Below are 17,964 nucleotides of genomic sequence, written 5' to 3' on the forward strand. Positions count from 1 at the left end.
CCTTAGCGACCTGCTAAATCAGTCATATGTACTGGTTGTGGAGAACACACTCACACACACACATACACACACAGCCCATTGTACTCTGCAGCTTCCAGCATAATAGCCGTTGCTTGACTACGCCTTGGAAGCATTCATTAATGGATGTGGGCTGATGTCGGCTGCTGTCACACAATGTATTGAGCCAATTCAAGAGGATCTCTCTCACTCTCTCTGCCCCAGTGCACGCACACACCAACAGTGCAGCTGTAGGAAGGTAGCTCATTACACTGAGGTGGATTGGATGCGGGCTCCAGACAGAAAATTGACATAAAAAAGGAAAACAGGCAAACAAAACCTGAACCTTCTCCTGGAATCAGTAGCCATTGGTGTAAATCCCAATCCAGCTGTTGGACTCCAGGTCGGGTTTTCCTGTCGACAGCACTGCAGAAAGCCTGTCTGGTGGGGGATACTTTGAAGGTGCAACACTCCATGGCAGTAGAGTGTAGCAGAGAGGTGGTGGTAGGGGGAGGATTGGAATTACAGCTGCAGGTTGACTTTTTCCAGTAAATCAGATCAAAATGCTTGCATTTCCTCCAAATCGCTACATTTTTTATATAACATTACAAGCTGATTAGGGCTGGGTGGTTTAATAACTGCCTTTTGCATTACCTGGGGAAAGGTCTAGGTTTGCTGATGGAACGCTATGGATTTGCCTTGTTCCCGTTTTGACTTCTGAGATCTGTACACTCAGTTGTGAGTGGAAGAAATCATTTCTTCATTTGGAATTAATTTCTGATTTGTGTTCACCGCTCATAGGAAAGTCCATAAATACACTACAATTAAGAAAGACAAATATCAGGCTTGGGGTGGGTCATTCATCTAGTTCAGGGGTTGACAAACCCTTTGGGTTAAACCCCCGCTTTGACATTATTTCAGTATACAGCCTACCTCCACATCTGACCTACATCAGTGTCGTTCTCATCCTGAGCTAACCTTTGTCTTGCACAAGTGACACAGTTTCATCCATTGATCTTTCGCTAACCAGCTTCTCAAGCAGGTAGATGCTGGATGTTAACAGCCACTGTGTAGCATGTGTAGCATATCTGGATATGCGGGGCCGAAGGGTCTGTGCGGTTTTGGAAATGTCATGCTACTGCAGATCGGCAGAGGGACTTAGTCCTAAAGCCAAACGGGCAGGGGGTTCAGTTTTATTTTTTGATCATTTGTATGGTGAGCTTAACTTCAGTTTAACCCTTGGACATGGGAAATGGCATACAGGCTTGCTCAATATGCACAGTGGTCGGCCCATTGAACTGATTTGTCATCTGAACCCCACACCCTTCCTGACAAAGACCCCCCCCCCCCCGTGTGCACCCAGTTTGCGGTCTCGATTACGAGGTGGGGGCACGGTACGCTTTGCCATACAGCTGTGTGTCAGCTCTCCCCACTGGGCGTAGCAGAAATGCGCCCGCCAAATGGGTCGCTGCGGCCCACCCCGGCACCTATGCCTTGATCCTCTTAAATCGGGCTCCTCCTCTCGTCTGTCTCATTTGAACTCTCTGCCAGATGATCCCACTGCGTGCACGCCGCCCGCGTCATGCCCGCTGTCAATAGGAGCGTGGCGCTTGTCACTCGCTGTCTGTCAAACGACAGAGCCTCCAGTTGAGGGGGTCTTTGCGTCCTCTCGTACCCGGTCAGACCCCAGAGCTGAGATGCAGATTGCATTTGCGCGCTGACACGGCGGCTCATTACGGGAAAGATGACGGACGAGAACGTGGCAGCGGGAACGCGGTGACAGTCGATAAGCCCGTAATTGCTGTCAGCGCCCCCCGAAATGCTACCCCCACCCACCACCCCCTCGGTGTTTCGCATTGGGCACACGACGTATCTTTAAACAGCTTCCCGGCTTTTGATATCGGCCTCCCTGTGCCAGAAGGGCTCTCTTCGGCTCTCTTCCTCCCTGAAAGACGGGGCTGTGGAGACAGACCCACGTTGCAACGGCAGACAGTTGGAAGGGACCGTGTTGCGGGTCCCTGTCGAGCTTGCAGAATCACCTGGTCGAGAAGAATTAAGCTCTTTAATGTGGGCTGGTGTAATGAGCTTGCACTTCCTAAGCTCTTTTAATTAGATCTGTGAACGTCGGTTACCCCCCCCCCCCCACCACCACCACACACCACACACACACACACACACACACACACACACACACACGCGCACATCCATTAACTGAATCCCCACCCCAGCTGATATTTTCATATTAAAGGAGCTTATCCCTCTTCTGTAACAAAAGCTTCTCTTCTTCTTCACGCCCCTTTCCCCCCGTCTGTACCTCCCTCTTTTTTTGTATTCCACATCTGTCAGATCAGATATGATAAGAGCATTCTAGGCTGTCTCCCCGGGGATATCGAAGGAATTTCTTAAGGAATGCAAATGGCTTATCTGTGAGTGACAGGAAATCATCTGCCTCCCTTGCCAAATTCTCCATCTCTCTCTCTCTCTCTCTCTCTATTTCTCTCTCTCTCTCTCTCTCCCTCTCTCCCTCTCCTTTTCCGAATTGCTCCTTGTGTATCGGCGTAGCCAAAAAAAGTCCCTCTGGGTATTTTCCGCAATTACACATGCATTATTGAGTAGCTCGATTGTCAGACGGTTCTCGTCCTTCGAAGACGAGCGTGATCCCCAAAAGGGTTCACGGCCCCGAGAGTCTTAGATGAGTCACCCTCAGTGGGTTTACCTTTCACCGAGATGGGGGGATTCCAGACGGCAGGTTGGCCTTGTACTACGCCTTCATACAGAGAGGTCTGATTTCCTACTCCTCGGTGTCTAATGTCTTTTCCTCAGGGAAGCACATCTCACATCCTTACAGCGGAGGCAATTTCAGTCTGTCACCCTCCACTCCCTCTCTCCGCACCTGTTATAATTATGCTGAATAGCATGAATGAACTTATGATGGTAAATATTAGAATCGCGCGTATTTTCCCATCCCTTTTTCATGAAGATGCATCAGTCTTGTTCTGGTCTGGTCTTGCTCTATAGACCCTGCTGTCTCTGAGCCAGCAAAAGGCGAACGTTTACAGCTAATATCATAACTCCATGAATTTGAAGAAGGAAGTGTGTTTGGTGAGGGGGGATGGCTGAAGTGGAAATCTCAAAATCCAGAGGAAATCTTCTCCCCGCTTGCTTTTTGTGCATCCCTCCGCTCACTCACCTCGTGCCTGACATTTTGAGAATCAACACCTCCCGAAACGGCTCTATCTGGGTCAGACTCGCGCCGCACTTTGTGTCCCAGGTGCGGCAGGAACTGAGAAACATGTAGAACAAAGTGTGTTTGGGTGGATGAAGGGGATCGTGTTAGATGCCAACTGGAAGTGGACCGCTCACATCACTGTCAGTGGGTTGCCGCATGGGAAGGAGAAGCAAAAAGGAAAAAAATCATAGCAAAAAAAAAAAAAAAATCCAGAAAAATTCTTACATCAAAATGCTTTTTGAAACAAAAGCCGCTGTAAAGTTCCTATGAAAGTATCCCTTAAATCCACGGGAGGAGCCCGGGGGAGCCAATAAAACGCTGATAACGGCAGTCAAACATACTCTTGAGGCTTGCAAACAGATGCAGTTATAAATGTGCTTTTTGCACAAAGCGGTCCCTGGCCCAAAGCACTTAGGCTTTGTGGGTCAATAATAAATGTTAAATGCCTGGAAGGCTCTCCTTTTGTATTTTGATGTATTTGCTTCTCAGAGAGTCTCCGGTCTTGCTTACAAAACCGCCTAACCTGTAGGGACCGGGCCCCAAGTAAATAATCAGTCGTTTGTAACGAGCGCTCAGTTATTCACAGACCGTGTGTTGCAGTGGATACGTTGAGAGGGATTCGCACAGATCTATCATAGGTCCACTCACATGTTGCGTATAAGAGCATCAGCTTCCTTTAGGCTGCAACATTGTCTGTATTTTGTCTGTTTGTGGAACAGATCTCGGAGGGTGTTCGGGAAAGTGTTCAGGAAAGTTCAGGTCACGTGGAGTCACCAAATTAATTTACGACCTGATTCTTAAAGCTGTTGTTACTGTGATTAGGAGCCCTTCAGTGGCTGCTCAGCCAGAAGCTGGTTTTACAGTAGCATGTTGTGGCCTTTGAAGAAAAAAATGACTACATTCCAGGTGTGGTTGAAAATTTGTCGACACAGCCCACGGGCTCCACCGCAAAACGAAATTACCGAATCGCCTCCGTCTTGGAACGAAACAGATGGACGTCCGCCATTGAAATGAGCGTGTCATCATCTCTCCCTCAGCGCTTTTGGCTTTCACCTGGTGCTTGATTAATGAGGGGAAAAAAAAAACCAAAGGGTCTTTAATTACATCACTCAGCAGAGCAGCTAGCAGCAATCTAACCTGTCTGAACTCCGAGGCTCACTGAACCATACAGCTTCAGAAAGGCCTTCGTCGGAGACCTGGGGCCTGCACCAAACAAGAACATCATAGCCCCTCCACCCCCCCCCCCCCCCACCGCCATCTACCCCCGCAAGTCATTTAATTTAAGTGGGCCCATAAATTAGCACAAAGCGGCGCCCCCGTCGCACCGGTCGTGGCGGCCTGTTGTAAGTGTTTGTGTTGCCTCTCCCTGCCCCTAACATCGCGAGGCTCGTTCCATGTTCAGACGCTAATTGGCAGGGGTATCAGAAAAACAAAGTGTCAGCTGACTGAATGTTAATGGAACTCCTGGAGAGAGAGACAGCCCCGGCATCCTCTGTGGCATTGGTATTCCTCGCGTGCACTGGGTGGATGATCATTACTTTATCACGTGCCACTGATGGCGGTTTGTTTCAGCGCCTTCCCGTCACCAGAGCATCAAAGTCTGCGCGGCATATCAATGGCAAGCTCGAGCGCTGCTGTTTTTTATATAAATTGATATGTTACAGCATCCATATGGCAGCCAGGAGCAAGTGTTGGGATTATCCATAGAGATGAGTCTTGACTCGAGCCAATGCCATGTAAACAATGGCTCCTCTTAGCGGCATTGTTTACTGTCCAAATCTCCGTCATGGGGCCCTCCTCCGTGCCTTTGTTCACCTCTGAAATCCCACTCCAAAGACTCTTTGAAGCACTTGATGGCTTCGGTGTCTTGTATAAAAATAAAAAAAACCTTGTTTCAACATCAAAGATTGACATTGTAGAAAAGGTCTCCTCTGTATACACCGCCTGTTTAGGTGCTTGACTTTTGTTCAGGTAAACAGCAGGATTTTGCCTTTTCTCTACGGCTCTTCTCATAAAAGAAAATCTTAAGTAATATTCTTATGGTTTTCAGTGGGCGTAAAATGATCTTAAATGTTATTTGGAAATGAAAGCTGATCCGATCGCGTCATTGTCACCGGCGCAGCTTTCCTTTGTAATCCCGCGACGCGGCGGCAACTTCCTGTCCGGGATCCTGGCAGCGAAATCCCCCCAAATGAAGCGCGATTATCGCTGCTGAGTAAGCTTCATCTGGGGGAAAAGCTGCTTAGCATTCAAAGGCCGGAATGTGTAGTGCGGGATAAATTATTGACACCTGTGTTAATTTGCTCCGTCATCCGTTGCTGCCCGGCTGCATGAGCTCGCCCCCCCCCGCAGGTCGCCCGCTGCACCGGCTGCATGAGCGACATGTAAATATATCACCCCGGTCCCTGAAAGGGGGAGGGAAGGGGGGAGGAGTGCGCGGGGGTATGATTGGCATTCATGGTTGAGCGTGTTCCTATTTTCTCCTTGGCTGCTGAGAACTGAAAGAGTCTGGGGGAGAGAAGGTTCTCCATATATTAAATGTGACAGATTTGTATTCAGTGGCGAGCACCTGACCTTACCGGACTCACCCACGCCCGCCCCCCCTCCCCTCAAGTCCATTCCAATCAGCCCCCCCCCCACACATCCCACCCCACCCCTTGTAATGCTTCAACGTTGTGCACAGGTTCGACTTGGGCTTAACTGGGGATCGCTGTCCGTTACCCTGGCAACACATGCCTCCACTTCTTTTCCTATTTATAACTAAGTCCTTTTGAATTCTCCATCAGGCACCTTTGCCAGCTTAGGTGAGAGGAATAATCGCTGTGTGGTGGTGTGGCACGGGTCTTTATCACGCTGTGGCCTGGTTAATATGGCCACACTAAGGAGGTGTGCTTCAAGGGTTTCTCCTCCTTAAAGACCCTGCATTACATCCTCCGACAGTGGTTCTAAAACCCAGACAAAGCATCTGGATGGGCCTACCAGGCATTTGTTAGTCAGCCACATAAGGGCCATTGGTTGTGGTGTGTTTGGCTGCTTGGTACATCTACCCACTTTATAAATGCTTCCACTCTTCAAATGCTTACTGAGTATTTTAGGGCTTGGCTAAATAAAAGCAAAAGAAGAATGTGGTATTCGGCTATTTTATAATTTTATTACTTACAGAAAAGTCAGATTAATTCCAAGTGCTGAGTTTGTGATGTGTATTAAATGATAATGTATTTATGATAAACTGCCAATCACTATACCTTTAAGACAGTATCAGCGATGCAGAGGGTGTAAACAAGGTGGTAGGTGGAATAATGCCCAATATGTAGAGAAGGACAAGTAGTGAGCTTGATGAGGAATTCCCAGATCCTGTATCATCAGTGCAAATGCACAGGTAAACTGCGGGAAAGAATGTTTTCCCCTCCATGCTTGCCCACTGTTGAACGTGGTTAAAGGTTTCGTACATGTTTAGGGAAATACATGATCTGCGGGAGTATTTGCAAAGCCCCCGCAGTTTGTATTGAGATCAAGCTGTTCTTAGATTGATTAGCGGTGTAACTGGATTCATCACGCCTAGCGCAGTGGGCCGGCGCTGACCGGAATGCTAATGACGAGGCCGCTGGGTTCCATGACGGCCGCGGACCGCGGAGACCGCCATTCACGTAAATTGCCTTGCGGAATACGTGACACACCTCAGAGATAAGGCCGTCGCCTGGCCGTCCCTAACAGCCGTGTTATTGATGGCTCTCTTATTTATGCAGGGCTTTGCTGAGCAGATGCGTTACCGGGATGCTTAGCAGCAGTGCTTAGCAGGAAAACGATATTTAAACAGAATAGGGGAGTACATGTGGCTGATATTTGCTTGGACACATGAAAGCCGATGGGGCAAAATGTCCTGAAGAAAATGGCTTATTGGCAAAAAATCTATTGTTTAGGATGGATCCTGTAGTTAACACAAGTCTGCTAAATGACAAAAATGTAATGCAGTCCAATATAATTATGATTAGATGCAAGTTACATATTTTACTTTTAGAGCATTTGTAGGAAAGAACACTGAAAAACACCATGAAAAACTTGCACATGTATCTACATGGTTTGGCAAATCACGTACAGTGCCTGACTCGTAAAGTTTGCACCTCTGCACACAAGCTCTATAACTACCAGCATTATTCCTGTCACAGCAGTTTATGAATAAACCCTGAAAGGTTCACAAAAAATATGTTCCATCACTAAGAACAGCGTCTCCTTCCCCATAAAACCCTCCTCTTCCTCTGGAAATCCCCAGTAGATCTGTAAAACTGCCTTGGCGGGAGAAACGGAGACGATGGAGTTGGAGGAGACATCCCTTTGTCACAAGGTATTAGTCATAAATGGCATTCTGGACGGACACGGTTCACTAAAGCTTTCAATCATCCGGCTTTGACACCGGGGCCTGTTGGTGATTCTGCCGTTTCCTCGCCGGATTGCTTTTGCGCTTGGGTTAACAAATTATTGTTATTGTGTAGATTAGAAAATCTTCCTCTTTTTTCTTTTTCTTTTTTTGTGGCCTGACCAGAATGTGATGGAAATGAGAAAGAATCACATGTCAATAATAGCAGCAGGAATAATTCAAAGCATGAATGCTGATCTGAAGATTACTGTCCAGAGGCTTTTCAGAGGAGAGAACTGTAAGGCTGTCTTATCTTCAGAGGTGATAAATCCTGACAGAGCCCATTCACTCTGTATTTGCTTTTAAAATGAAAAAAGATTACATTTTGACCTATGGTGTAAGAAAAAGAGAAGAGGTGTTAGTATTTATGCCTCAATTTCATGGGCCGAAGTGCTGCTACGTTGGCATTAATATCAATGCCTTATAAGTCATGATGGAGGAGGAAGGAATTTGGTAGATTCTGTAAAGAATTCTTTAAATTCTGTAAATGAAGAGTAGCCTCGCACCATAATCGTATTATCTTTGCAGTGTATTGTGTTACACAGTCTTTGAGACGTCCCGCTGTGTCACCCCCAAAAGTGTGTCGGTGGCTGGCGTTCGCAGCGTAGGCTGGCTCCGTTTGGCCAGGAGGCATCCCCGGTGCGAACATCGGTTTTGTCATGGTCAACAATAACCATCTGTGCACCGCTGCCGTGATTGATCAGGTCGGCCAAGGAGCCGACAGCCAGACGACATGGAAGACAGAGGACGCGGCGCTGTGAGAGTTCCCATCAACCTGTCTCAGGCAGAACGTCCGTCCGGGAACCCTGCGCTTTAATACGTTTCAGCAGAGCGCGAGGCGGGGCAGGGGGAACCGACCGCAACACGGGGGTGGTTTGGTACCCTGCAGAGGGGGGCACTCACTTAGGCGTTGTCACTTTGGGTGTCGGTCGAAGTGATCGACCGTGCGGCAGGCTCATTATGTGGGGGCAAATAACATCTGTCTTCTTTATTCAGTAATGTTATCTGAGGAAAAAAGAGGTACAGTCTGGAGTGGGCCCGGACAGAAGTGTAATGGATGTGGGGACAGAATGGCTTCCATTACAACCGGTGTCTCTTAGATGGATTTACCTATCACTTAATGACCTTTTTCCCCTCTCTTTTCTCTCCTGTGCTCTTAAAAACATATCCTTCTTGGGCTTGGTAATAGGCTATGACAAACTCCACAGGGCTGTCTGCCTGCGGCCACACAAGTTAAATTGAAAGAAGAGGAAAATATTTTTCTTTCAGACTTTCATCTCTTCCTAATATTTCTGGGATGTCCTCCTGCATTGATCTTTTTGGGGAGGAGAGGTGTGCATTGGACCTGAGAACAGTGGAAGCCCACAGGGTCCAAAATCTGTTATCATTGGTATGATAACATACCATTTCACACTCTCTTACTGCCCCTTGCAAGAGAATTAATGTAAAACACTGAATGGTAATTATAAAAAAATCATTTTCTTTGAAATTTTTCTGCCCTAACAAAATGATCTTGAAAAATTAGTCCAAAATCATATATAGGAGATGTTCAAAAATACATGGAAGTTAAACATAGGATAGAGTAGGGTTTGGCCTCCCATATTTTGTTATAAATTGGGCCAAACACTTTTGTAATGCTGCTCAGGTTCACATCATGAAGAGATTAGCCGGTTACTGAAGCTGGTGTGCACCTGTGTCAAGAAGATTTAGCATGCTATGTATCACGTACTGTACTGTACCTCTCCTAACGTCTCATTTCTTATCTTCGCCCAAGCACCGGCTGAATTGGACAGGTTATTATGGGTTACGGAGTGACTCATACATTCTCGTTCTGAGCGAAGAAAAATATTTTACTCAAACCCCTGTGTGAAATTGAGTCGCACTTTGCCTCTACCCTTCCGTCCCACCGAGAGATTTAAACTGCGCGAGCGGGTGGGGCGGAGGTGGGGGTGGTGTGGTGTGGGGGTGGCTGCAGCGCTTTAGTGGGCATAGAAGAAGTCATTGTGCTCTGTCTGTACTACTGTAATCTCCTTGAGATTAATATGTGATTTTTGTAGTGCTCTAAATAGACTGTAAAGCCTCATTTACTGTAATCTGGTAACCTTCGCACACTGGAGTTAAAAGTCACAATAGGGTTTCCTTGACTTAGGTCACGCAATAATGCCTCTGCCATATGTGCGCTGCATTGTTCTGAATTCTGAATTCATCTCAGTTTAGAGAGGCTGAAGTTATTATTTTTGTACTCCCTTTTGTTCCAATATCACTTTGCACCAAGAGGGTGGTTGAAACCATGAATTCATACCATTTGCCATTAACGTTAAATGTCACTAATGCAAAATGGAAAATGTGGATGTTTTATAGTTTTTCTGTACTTACTTACTTTTTCTTACTTAACTTTTCATAGTTCTGAAGGCCTAACACAACAGGTAACCCGTCATGTTTAAGATCATCAAGAGAATTTTGTAAACATGACAAACTTAAACATGAAATACTTAACATGATTTTACAGGACTTGGTAATCCTAGTGTTGGGAAGGATTTGTAATAGAATTGACAAAATATGCATTAACGATGAATCCCTGCTTTTACAGAGCGGAACGTGACTTGCAGCATCCGAAGGTGTGATAATATTTATTACAAAGGTAGATATAACCTCCCCAGCCTATCGATGCTGAATTCCCAGGCAAACTTGTCTTAGCCTTTATCTTTTCAATAGCTGGAAACGTCCCTGCTTCTCATAGTTTGTGGAAGTGTACAAGTGCAGGGCTTATATTTCATTAAAGATAGATCTTATTACATTACATGTCTTTACAGGATGCTCTTAAGCAGAGTGATTTCCAGTGCAAGAAAACATCTTATGAATGTTATGAATGCATATTTCATTAGCTGTTGTTGGATTGTTATAATCGGTATCGTTATAATAAGAATTATAATCTTTAAGGAGTTGTTTGAAAATACAGGCTCATACAAAGAATTTAGGGAAAAATACAAATTTATCTGCACTCTGGCCTCAAATGCTACAAAGGGATGTTTGATCTTTTTAGAGACATATGTAGTTGTGAAACTTTGTGTTCAGAAGTATCTAGTTATTGCTACATTTTTAATGTAAATGTTGTGTCACTGAAAACGGAGTGGACTTCATAAGAGAAAATACATTAGCATCTAATGACTCATAAGGATACTGTTTTATGTAGCATGCATTTCCATGCTCAAATTTAAAGACCAAATACATTGTAGTTAGACTGAATCTGAGCCTTCTGATGTTTCCTTTATTGTTTTTTTTTTTTTTTCACGCTTATGTTTTATATGATATTTCATACGTGACCAGATTGGCGGGAGGTGAAATGCCAACCTCCCTGGGAAGGGATGACTGTCATGCAACACGGAACCGAAAAGAGCGATAGCATCCGCACCCCGAGCTTTAATCTGCCATGAAATTGAGCAGAAGCACAGAATGAGGCTATTCAGCGGGAGCATGGAGATGCCCGCCCTTTTCCCTGCCTCCCTCAACAGATGGCAGCGGGGGCAGGTACTGGGCCGTGCACAGCCGCCTCCCACAGAAAAATAACCACAGTATAAGACACGAAATGCAAAGAAAACGTAACATGTAATGTCAGGCTGTGTTGTGTACAATAGACAGCTCGTCAGTCATTGTCACATTTTTTGTGCACGGAATGAAAGGTCGCACGCATCCCAGAACATCTTTACAAAACAGCAGTGGCCGTCTGCGGATTCCCGGAGTAGCCGTTTCCCGTTTTTGTATTACTCTGTCAACTGTGCTTGGTTTTTATGTATCCACAGTCTAGTGCTGCTACTATTAAAATTTAAAGCCACTCGCCTCCATGAAAATGAAGCTTAAGCCCATGATAGGCTTGCACATGTGGAGGGCAAAACATCAGTGAGGGATTGGTAAGCAAATCCATCAGTATGGCTGGTGTATAATCTAGTCCCCAAGCAACCTCATGACCCGGTGATGTGTGATAGTCACGACAGTGCACAGTTTATACTGTTCTTCTGTTCCAGGGCAGCTGTCACTGGTTGCCAGCTGCGCCATCAAGTTCAAATGTGTTGAACTTTGACCTGGCTGCTGACCCATTGCAACGGTTATATTTCCAAAAACCATTGAAACAATGGTGCGCAGCAGAGCTGATGTAGCAAGCTAATACTAGCTAGCTGGCTAAGTAGGTAGCCCCAGCTGTCAAAACGAGAATATATGATAATTTATTTTTAAAGAATCTGCATAGATTTATTGTTAGACATCCATGTCTTTATACTTCCAATACGATAGATTAAAGCAATTAGATAAGATAGAAAACGCAAATAAATATTGAAGGAAACAAATAAAGAAGGAGCATGCCCGATTGTAAATCACAGTTCAGCAAAATCCAAGTGAATCTAGCTAGCTGACTGGCTAGTTAGCTGTTTAAACTTAAATTACCCAAGCTAGCAAAAGATGTCATATAGCTGTGTGACTGAGAATTAGAACAACATGTCTGCTGCTTCAGTGTCGGTTTGTGTAATAATGACTGCAGCCAAGTTCTGTACTGGGTGATCGTTGAATGTTCTCATTTTCACTGGTATTTCAGTCGAACAGCCAGGTGATACAGTCTAAAGCTGCTGGTAGAAACACGAAATATTGGGCAGCACTATAGCGTATTGGTAAGGAGTATGGCCTATAACCCAAAGGTTGCAAGTTGGATTCCCTGCTTACCACTGGTCCTGTACCTCTGGGCAAGGTGCTTACCCCAAAATGGCTTTTGTAAATATTCAGCTGTATAAATAGATACCATGTAAGAATTATCCCCTATTTCCCATTAACCATTATTAACCATTATGGTTTTCATGAAAAGAACGCACACGGTTCCTGAAAAACTGCTGTATGTGTAAATATTTAAGGCATTAAATTGGTGGTGATCCCACACAGTTTGTAAAATATTTCATGCAATTTGGCAGATGTTTCAAATTAACAATATGTTGGATTCCATATTTTGTTCTTTATTAACATACATTACATTTCGGTAAGTAACTGACACTGAAAGCCAGACAAGCTCGCATCTCAGCTAATTGCTGTGAGTGCACTTGGACTGGAAGGACCGCGGCAGGCGATTGTGGTCACTTCATTCTCCCTGTGTGTTAATGAAACCTTCAGTAATTAAGCCATTAAGCCAAGGCTTTCATGCTGATTAGCTGCGAGGGGTTAGCAATGGCTAATGAGTCTAAGGGTGCTTTCATTTCGGAACGAAAGACAGAAGGTGGGTGGGGGGGGGGGGGGGGGGATGGCGAAAGGTGGAAGGAAAACGAGGCGATGCGGCCTAATGCGGTCCTATGAAATGGAACGCCGCAAGCGCTGCCCCTGCCCCAAGCCCCCCCCCCCCCCACTGCCCACCAAAATGTAGCCTTTTTTTGTGTCTGAGAAAAAGAAAAAAATACACATCACACAGTAATTGTGTTGTCTGGAAGTCAGGTGACTGTGTTGGAAGGCTTCTTTTGTGGGAGCTAATCACCCTTTTCCTGTGTGTCGGGGACGGAGGGAGGAAGATTATTTGCCCGCTGAGGCGTGCCCCTCCTCGGATAAACACATTTATGGAGCTTGAAGGGCACCGACTGCCCCGGCCAGCGTGCCGCACTCTTTCCACACTCCTGCCACAGTGTAGTGCAGTGCAGAGAGAGAGAGAGAGAGAGAGAGAAAGGGGGTGGGGGGCAGAGGGGTTGCGAGGACATCACATCAGACTAATGGAGCCTGTAACTGCGACAGAGCCATCTCGCTTACGGTGCTTAAGGTACCTCAAGCTCGGAACGGGGGCAGAAATGAGATGATTTTATTTGAATCACACTGTTTATTCCCTGAAAGCGTGGTTAAAAAATGGCGTAATGACACCAAGCAGATTTAAATGGTCAGCACATTGCTGTGTGTTGGAACATATAACGACGCAAACTAATGGCCCAAATATAACACGCAGGTGATTTCCTGCGTTATTAAATATGTCTCTGATAATAGCATCTGCAGTATCAGTGGTTTTTGTTTGTTTGTTGTTTTTTTTTTTATGACCTTGTTTGTCCTAATGGTTGGGTATTTCATTTCCCCTTATGAAATATAGTATTGAATTTTATAAGCAGCATGTTGTTTTAATTGATTGTGGAATAAAAACATTATAAATGGATCCCTGACAGTTGAAAAAGTGACAGTATTATGAAAGTTTACTCTAAAAGACAGAAGTACACAGACTTGAAAATCATTTTGGATCACAATATATAATGTGTGTTTTATGCAAGAGCTTGTCTAAGCCACAGTGTACATAACACCCAGTAGAATAACTAAACTGATGAGATAAGGCAAAGGTCAGGCCAAACATTTGTCAGGGCGATGTATTATAATCATACTCTCAATACAGACATAAGCCTCTAGGCCTCAGAGGCCTTGTTTAACTTTGATTAAATAGATTCCTCACATTTTGTGTTTTTACTTTTTACATCACAGTACCATTGTAAAAATCACGTTAAATTAGTTGGGAGCAATTTTCTTAAGCATCAGCTCACAATTATAATTCTGTAAGGTGACTAGTTTGCTTTAGACGTTGTGTAGAAGATGAGTTTGCTTCTGGTGTTTTGAATGTGCTGTGTACAGTTTAGGCCCATGAATTTATGGTGTTCACAGGGCTGGTTGTTCTTACAGTCAAAGCCTACAAATAATATACACTGTGCAAAAAATTAACTGCATTGCTGCTCAAAGAGACTGGCAGACATTGGGCTTGCTCTCTGAGTTTGTGGATGGGGGGGTGGTGCTCATTTGCAATGCGTTTCCAAAGCGTTTCAGAATGAATTAAACAAGGACGTGCGTTAAAGGCAGTTTCAATTATAACCAACAGCAGCTGAGGAAGATCCTCTTCTGACTCCTCCAGCTGGGTCTTTGCAGCTGGGACAAAGGCGTCATTGTCAAATGGTGGTGTTGTAGATTCCCTTTTTGAGTGCATCAGGATAAATCAAACGCTCATATTCCAGTGAGCTAGTGTACAGTACCAGTCAAAAGTTTGGACATACATACATACTCATTTTTTACTATTTTCCACATTTTAGAATCATAGTAAAGACATCAAAACTATGAAATAACACAAATGGAATTATGCAGTGACCAAAAAAGTGTCAAACAAATGTGTGGAAATCCTTTTCTTTTACCAATGTAGCAAATAAGCATCAGATTTAGGTCAGCTTTATGTAACATACCAAAGACTTTAACTGTATTTATGTAGTTATGTGTGTATGTTAAGGTCAGTCTTGACTGAAGTCTCTTTTTCATGTAGAGAGGAGGATAGCTTCAAACACATTGGCTTCCATTCAGGCTAACATAATACTCCTTAGTCCTTAGAAAGCATTACCAATTCTGGCAATGTCATATGAGGTGAATGAAGAATTTACGCTGAGCGTGGAATGATGCAACAGTGCAGAAATAGGAGTAGTCCTTTCATGATAAGTGGTGTCTGGATTCACCCACTTACAGCTAAGGCCAGTTACATTCGTTCAAGCAAGAGAAGTGTGTTTTGCATCCTGTATCATGTCCACAAACACAGAGAGGAGTGTAACATGATATTTTGAATTAAACCCCGGTAGTCTGAGCCTCATTAAGAAATGTGCTGAAAATAGCGTGCACATCGACTGTTAAATACGCTGTCTTAATTTGCCCAGGATAAGCAAGTAATTATGCTTTTCAATTATGGAAATTACAGTGAGTTGCTCTGTTTGCTTTAGCTCCTCTCCTGGGTGGCTGCTCACATTGGGGAGTTTTCAGTTGCACGGGCGCTATTGAACTGTTTGTATCGATGCATTAGGAATCCAGCTCGAGTCGGAGTCTCGGCAGTGGGAGCGATCGATTTCGCAGTCTTTACACTTACACAACAGCCAAACAACTTCATTGCGCCGCTTCAGACAAAGACCCAAATGCATTCATCTGATAATCCAGACTCCTAAGTCTCACCAAACAATCAAACCGTACGACATAGTTAAGGCACCTTAATTGTATTTAAACAGAATGTCAATTTAAAAAAAAAAGTTTCCCTTGAATTGCACCCAAGTCTAACTTTGCTTCCCAGATATCCAGAGGGAAAAGGGGCGTGGCTCTGACCTGATATGTCAAAACGGCACAATGGATCCCGTCAGCAGAGAGACATAAAGCTCCTGTAAATGTTTGGACTATCAAATAGCTTTGCTGAACACACCCATAGTACTTTTTAGGAAAACATTTGTCATGTTTTCAGAATGATCAAAGTGAAAATTTAGTCTCCCAGCCATTCTCTAACTAATTCATAGCTGTGCTGGGAAAAAGAAATAAATAAATAACTTGTCATTCTGCTTACAGCGTTTTTTGCGGGTGAGAACATAGAAACTTGGGATTTTGGGATTTTCTGAAATGGAACTGTCTGAAAACTTTTGTTAATCGGGCCAGAAATCATCTGATGTGGGGATCATTTTATGCTTTCCCCAAAATGAAACAATTCTGAGACTTTAATATATTTACTGTGAATATGCATATTTGTTAAAACTTTTGATTACAGTGGTCTTATGGCCACAGTACTTACCACAGATGTAATTGCACAGATGCTAGGCCGCTGTATAGTGAAATGTAACTGAATAATTTAAGTCTAAACATTGAAATGATTCACCGTTGCTAAGCGTATTGGCTTGCTGATGCAATGAATCCCTGCTTCTCCATTTCCATTTCCTCTGTGGCTTTCGGCTGCATATGCATTTTGTCATGAATGTTTCACTGCTTCCAGCATTATCTTAGCAATCTTCATGCTCTCTGTGCTTATGACACAACATTAGCAATAAATTGTGCTAATAATGAGTCACTTTCTTCTCTGTGATCTTTTTGTCACTCATCTTTTTTTCTTGGTCTCTTTTCCTTATCTTCTCATTTCGTCCTGGTCATGCTCCTCCATTTTTTCGATTCCTCCCTTTTTCCCCCCAAATTACTAACGTGGTAGAGGCCACCCCGACACCAGCCCCTGGGGTCCCCAGCCCTGTGCCCCCCACTTCTTTGACTTACTCCTCTCCTCCCCCACCAGTTGTCCCCAGCTCAGGCGCCCTCCCCTCCGCTCCCCGTGATGTGGTCCCTGTCCTAGTGTCCAGCCGTTTCGTGCGCCTCAGCTGGCGCCCCCCGGTGGAGACCCACGGCAACATCCAGACCTACGCTGTCTACTTCACACAGGAGGGCGTTAACAGGTGCGTATCCGCTAGATTGTGGAAATGGCATATTCTGCATGTGATATAAGATGTACTTGGCAAAAGGTTAAAGAAATGGGTCCTGTTTGTTTATGGTGAGTGTGCTCATAACAGCACCATGAAAGTAATAAGGATATTAAGATTTTTCTTTTTAAAACGATGAAATAATAAAATCTGCAAGTAGACTTGGTTTATAGCTGTTACTGGTAGCAGTTAAAGCACCAAAGGGCCAATCGTAAAGGGAATTTTTTCTCTATAATTATGAATTTACTAGGAAAGAAAAGTGTTCATTGCATACACGTCCAAGTGCAGGTTTTTAAAACGAGTCAGTTACGCTAGCTTTTTTGTTGATAGATTCATCCAGTGTGACCCATAATGGTACTGTTTTACAGTCTGTAAGCTAGTTATACAACATGGATCGTTACTGTAGAAATTGGGTATTTCTCTCAATGGAACAACAGCAGTGTTGGAGCCTACTGGTCGGAACTGCTGTTTTATATAGTGTTTTATTTCCTCTTCTGGTCCTAATAATACTGATACTATTACTGATAATAATAACAGTAATAAAAAGGGACTGGTCTTTTATGTATACTCAATACCCTTCATGCTCCCAAGGTCGAGGCCAAGGAATAAAGTGTGCAGAAAACGAAACGAATGTCAGTTGTGGTGAGAGATTTTTGTACAGGTGGGAAAGTATGGGTTTGTTACCATTAATTGAGCCCAGGAGTCATCATCCAGCAGCATTGTTGTGTTTGAAAAGGCAGTTGCATCCCTGCCTTTGTTGAGCTGTGGGATTTCAGAGCTTTTGGGAGCTTCAACATTTCTGCTTTTCAGTGGTTCGATGGCAGGAAGAGGTTTATTTAACCCTTTTGTTTCCATCAGAGATTCCTTTAAAATTTCCTGGCTGACAGCTTGGTTTGTAGAAATTTTTCTCTTTGTGGTATGTTCTGTCTTCTGGTCAGGCGTCAACGCTGCTTATGAAGTTGGCCTATGGTCTCAGGACAGCGCTACACTGAGGCACATTTTCTTTTGACTGTATTGGCCGTGGTCATGATACTGTGTTTGCTGCTTATCCATATTGCTGTGCTTATCGTTCACTCCATGAAAAT

The 17,964-nt window shown here is 44.3% G+C and overlaps 1 protein-coding gene across 1 annotated transcript in view; it reads left to right on the forward strand.

Annotated features, from left to right (window-relative positions):
- dcc (DCC netrin 1 receptor) overlaps positions 1-17,964 on the forward strand; it is a 250,072-nt gene that overhangs the window by 155,252 nt on the left and 76,856 nt on the right. Inside the window, exon 8 of the mRNA XM_036529616.1 lies at positions 16,699-16,855. Coding sequence (XP_036385509.1) covers positions 16,699-16,855 — 157 coding nt within the window. The remainder of the gene's footprint in view (positions 1-16,698; positions 16,856-17,964) is intronic.

This window comes from Megalops cyprinoides, chromosome 5 (genome assembly GCF_013368585.1).
Source record: "Megalops cyprinoides isolate fMegCyp1 chromosome 5, fMegCyp1.pri, whole genome shotgun sequence".
Lineage (NCBI taxonomy): Eukaryota > Metazoa > Chordata > Actinopteri > Elopiformes > Megalopidae > Megalops > Megalops cyprinoides.